At 40.3% G+C, this 3644-nt stretch overlaps 1 protein-coding gene across 1 annotated transcript in view; it reads left to right on the top strand.

Annotated features, from left to right (window-relative positions):
- Positions 1-794: 794 nt before the first annotated feature.
- Positions 795-3644, top strand: part of LOC103742225 (ATP-binding cassette sub-family A member 8-B) — a gene marked incomplete in the record, with an annotated part of 59972 nt that continues 57122 nt past the window's right edge. The window contains 3 exon segments of the mRNA XM_017800647.2: positions 795-850; positions 2168-2309; positions 2592-2777. Of these exon segments, the coding sequence (XP_017656136.2) occupies positions 795-850; positions 2168-2309; positions 2592-2777 (384 nt within the window).

Genomic DNA, 3644 nt, shown 5'->3' with positions numbered 1-3644 from the left:
AGTTCTCTCTAGGGCAGGAGAAGTAGCATAAAAGGCCCCAAGCATCAGAAAATTCTTTAGGACTGAAGAACACAGTGGGTGTGTCTGAGAGGATGGACTGGCAGAGTGGGATTGTGAACAGGGCACATATAGTTTGGTCTTAAAATAAAGGTTAAGTAATTCTAAGAATGGAAAAATTCTTGGAAGTTCATGGACATGAAGGTGACATAGAGAAGGTAGTAAAATAGAGTGGGTAGAGAGCCAGATGGAGAGTGCGTGTGAACACATTGTTGTCGGGAAAAGTTCCTTTCTACTTTAAAATCCTAAAACCAGCCTTGAGTTCATTATTGAATTAATACTGGGGGAAAATATAGCTAAGCCGTGAAATCTAAAGATGCCAGAGCCAAACCCCTGGACTTTAAACTACTTAACACCTCGGTTCACTGTTTCTGTCAATAAGACAAGGGAAATAGAAAATGTTTCTGGGACGCCTATGGTTTAACATTTGCTAAGTTTTAAAAACACTGCCTAGCCCATGTTAATTACAGATATATTAGTTATTGTTTTGCAGCAATTTTAAAATTATTCTTAATTATCATTTTTTTACTCTACATTGTATAGAACATTGCACAACAAAGAAATTGATTAGCAAAGGAAAGTAGACTATTTTAAGACAACAGACATAGGATTATTGGACTTGGGAGATGGCTCCATGGGTAAAAGCACTTGCTACAAGTGTGAGGACCTGAGTTCAAATCCAGAGAAAAAACAGACACGTAGCACACTCGTCTGTAATCCCAGAGCTCCTATGCCCGATGGGAAGTGGAGACAGGGAGCTCACAGATCAGCTAGTGGAAAAAAAACAACGATGGTACCCTATCTCAAATAGGGTGGACGGAGGGGACCAACATCCAGTGTCCTCTGATGGATGTCTACACACATGTTGGAATTCACAGGAGTGCGTGCGCACAAGCACACTCACACAGAAGTGATATTGGGTTTTAGCTTCTGTCTTCATGGAACATGAACAGTGTTAAGGGCAAGTATACAGATTACTTGATATTCCCATCCAGAAACACGAAGACACCTTTTTGGGAAAAGAAGAGACAGACTTCCATACAAGAGAGAAAAAAAAAAAATTGGCTTGCTTTTAAAACTAGTATACTTTTTAAAATAAACTTTTTTTCAGTTGGCATTTAAAATAATGGTTTTCCTGTGACACTTTCATGCATGTCTGTCACTGTACTTTGACCACGCACCACCCTTCCCTGTCCCTCATCCCTTCATTATTGTTGGTCCCTCTTCTTCCCTCAAACAGCCCCCATCTGCTTTCATGTCGCACTCATGCGTGTGTGTGTACACAAACACATATACATATGTGAGTATATCTATGTAAACCTAAGCTCCACATATGAGAAGAAATATTCAACATTTTGTTCCCGTCACTTCCCTTCAGACTCCCTCCCGCCTCCTCATGGTTTCCTGTTTTACATACAGGGAAGAATTTCCTATTTCCAAGGAAACTCACGAAGTTTCTCACCCTGGGCAGCCTCCAGGGAGGAAAGAATCTGAGGGTCACTGAGACAGTGCCCTGTGTGTATTCACCTTAGTGAGCTTCCACCATGGCGTCATTCCTGCTGTGCAGAGGAATAAAGAAGGCGGGAGGGGTCAGAACGTGCTTAGGCTGGGGCTAATAATATCGCAGAGGAAACATTTCCACCTAAATCAATCCGACTAGAAGCCTAGCTTTTCCGTTCCATCACCATGGTGTGTGTAAGCACATGTGCACGCGCATTTACCTCTATGTGTGTTTATCTGGCTGTGCATTTTACGGAACATTGTACAGCAAAGCAATTGATGAAGACCAGAAACTAGATTATTTTGAGACAAAAAAAAAAATAGGATTATTGGATTTGGGAGATGGCTCAGTGGGTAAAAGTGAGGAAAAAAATATCTTTTGTCCATAATGGAGTCAGCCTAGAACTCTTACCTTGTATTTGCATATCAGACACCGCTCAGTATCTTCTGAATGACAGCGTGGATGAAGGAAGGAAGGAAACATTCAAAGGGGAGAGCATGAATGAATGAACGAAAAAAATGGATGAATAAAAAGGCTATGCTAAAACTGACCATCGATCCTCTTTGTAACAGAACATGAAATACTAAGAGTATTTTGTTTCTGCACCAGGCTCTCCTGGGGACTGCTCTACGCGGGCTTCGTCTTCATCATGGCCCTGTTTTTGGCCCTTGTTATAAAATCTGTTCAGTTTTTTGTTCTGAGCAGCTTCGCCGTGGTCTTCACCCTCTTCCTCTTTTATGGCTTGTCTATGGTGAGTTGTTCTAAATTTCCCCCCACCCATCTCTTACACTAAGAATCAAAGGTTGGTTTTCCATGAAGCATTATTCTACACAGCTGTTTTCTATCTGCTGCTTGCCTGCAAGTCTCTCCAGACAGGCGCATTTCAGGGTGTTTGTAATATACAACTTGTGAGACATAATTTTGTGCACTCTATGCAAATTAATCCCAACTGTAACTTTGTATGCTCGATCCCTTCTGTTATGAATTGTGTTATTACAGAAACATAAACCAACTGGGTCTTCTCTTATTGTAGATCGCCTTGGCTTTCTTAATGAGCGTCTTGATAAAGAAGTCTTTCCTCACTGGGCTTATGGTGTTCTTTCTCACCGTCTTCTGGGGAAGTGTGGGCTTCACAGCAGTGTACAGGTACCTCCCCGCGTCCGTGGAGTGGATTCTAAGTTTGTTTAGCCCCTTCGCCTTCACACTAGGAATGGCCCAGGTAAGAAGCCATCTGACTCTCCATGAATGACATCTTTCTTCTCCGGAACTCAATAACCTGCAATCATTTTCAAGTTCAATGCTGTAAGATTTTAAATCCTAGTAGAAACACTTTGAGTTAGCAAAGGTGACCTTTTAAAAACTTTATCAGTATTTAACCCAGCAAAACAAGTCATTTAGAAAATGAAAGGAGGAGGGACAAGAGAGAGAGCTCAGTGGTTAAGAGTGAGTGTTGCTCTTGCATGCAGAGGACTCAAGCTTGGTTCCCAGCACCTAGATGAATTTGGGCTCATGTTACATAAGGCCCTGTAACCTCCTCCAAGTCCAAGGGATCTGACGACCTCCTCTGACTTCATAGGCACTTGTATTCAAGTGCGTATACTCACATAGATATACACATAAGCACATAATTAAAAATAAAATAATAAAATAGCTTAAGTTTAAAAGGGGATTATTAATGTACTATTTTCAAATGTAATATAAAGTATTGTTTTTAGGCAGTTATAGACTTGATGTTGCAAATGCCATGTTGTAAATGGCAGTCACCTGATTGCTTACTCGTCTCTAGCTGTGACTTCATACCGGTTGACCAGTCTCTCCCCATCCTCCTCCCAAGGTGCTCTCTAACCTCTGGTAACTGCTCTTACTTTCTACTTTCTACTTCTAAAAGGGAGATCAATTTCTAGTTATCAAAGAGTACACGTGACTCAGAAAAACAAAGTAAAATAACATTAACTTAAAAGTTAAAATGCCTTGATTGGTAAATTATGCTTTTGTTTCATATAAATATCTTTTCTGTTTGATTCTTTCTTTAAATTTTTTAGGGAATTTTGTGTATTTCATACAAAACTTTTTAATCATATTATAG

Source organism: Nannospalax galili, unplaced genomic scaffold (genome assembly GCF_000622305.1).
Source record: "Nannospalax galili isolate Female #2095 unplaced genomic scaffold, S.galili_v1.0 scaffold781, whole genome shotgun sequence".
Classification (NCBI taxonomy): domain Eukaryota; kingdom Metazoa; phylum Chordata; class Mammalia; order Rodentia; family Spalacidae; genus Nannospalax; species Nannospalax galili.
This window is presented reverse-complemented; position numbering and strand designations above follow the sequence as displayed.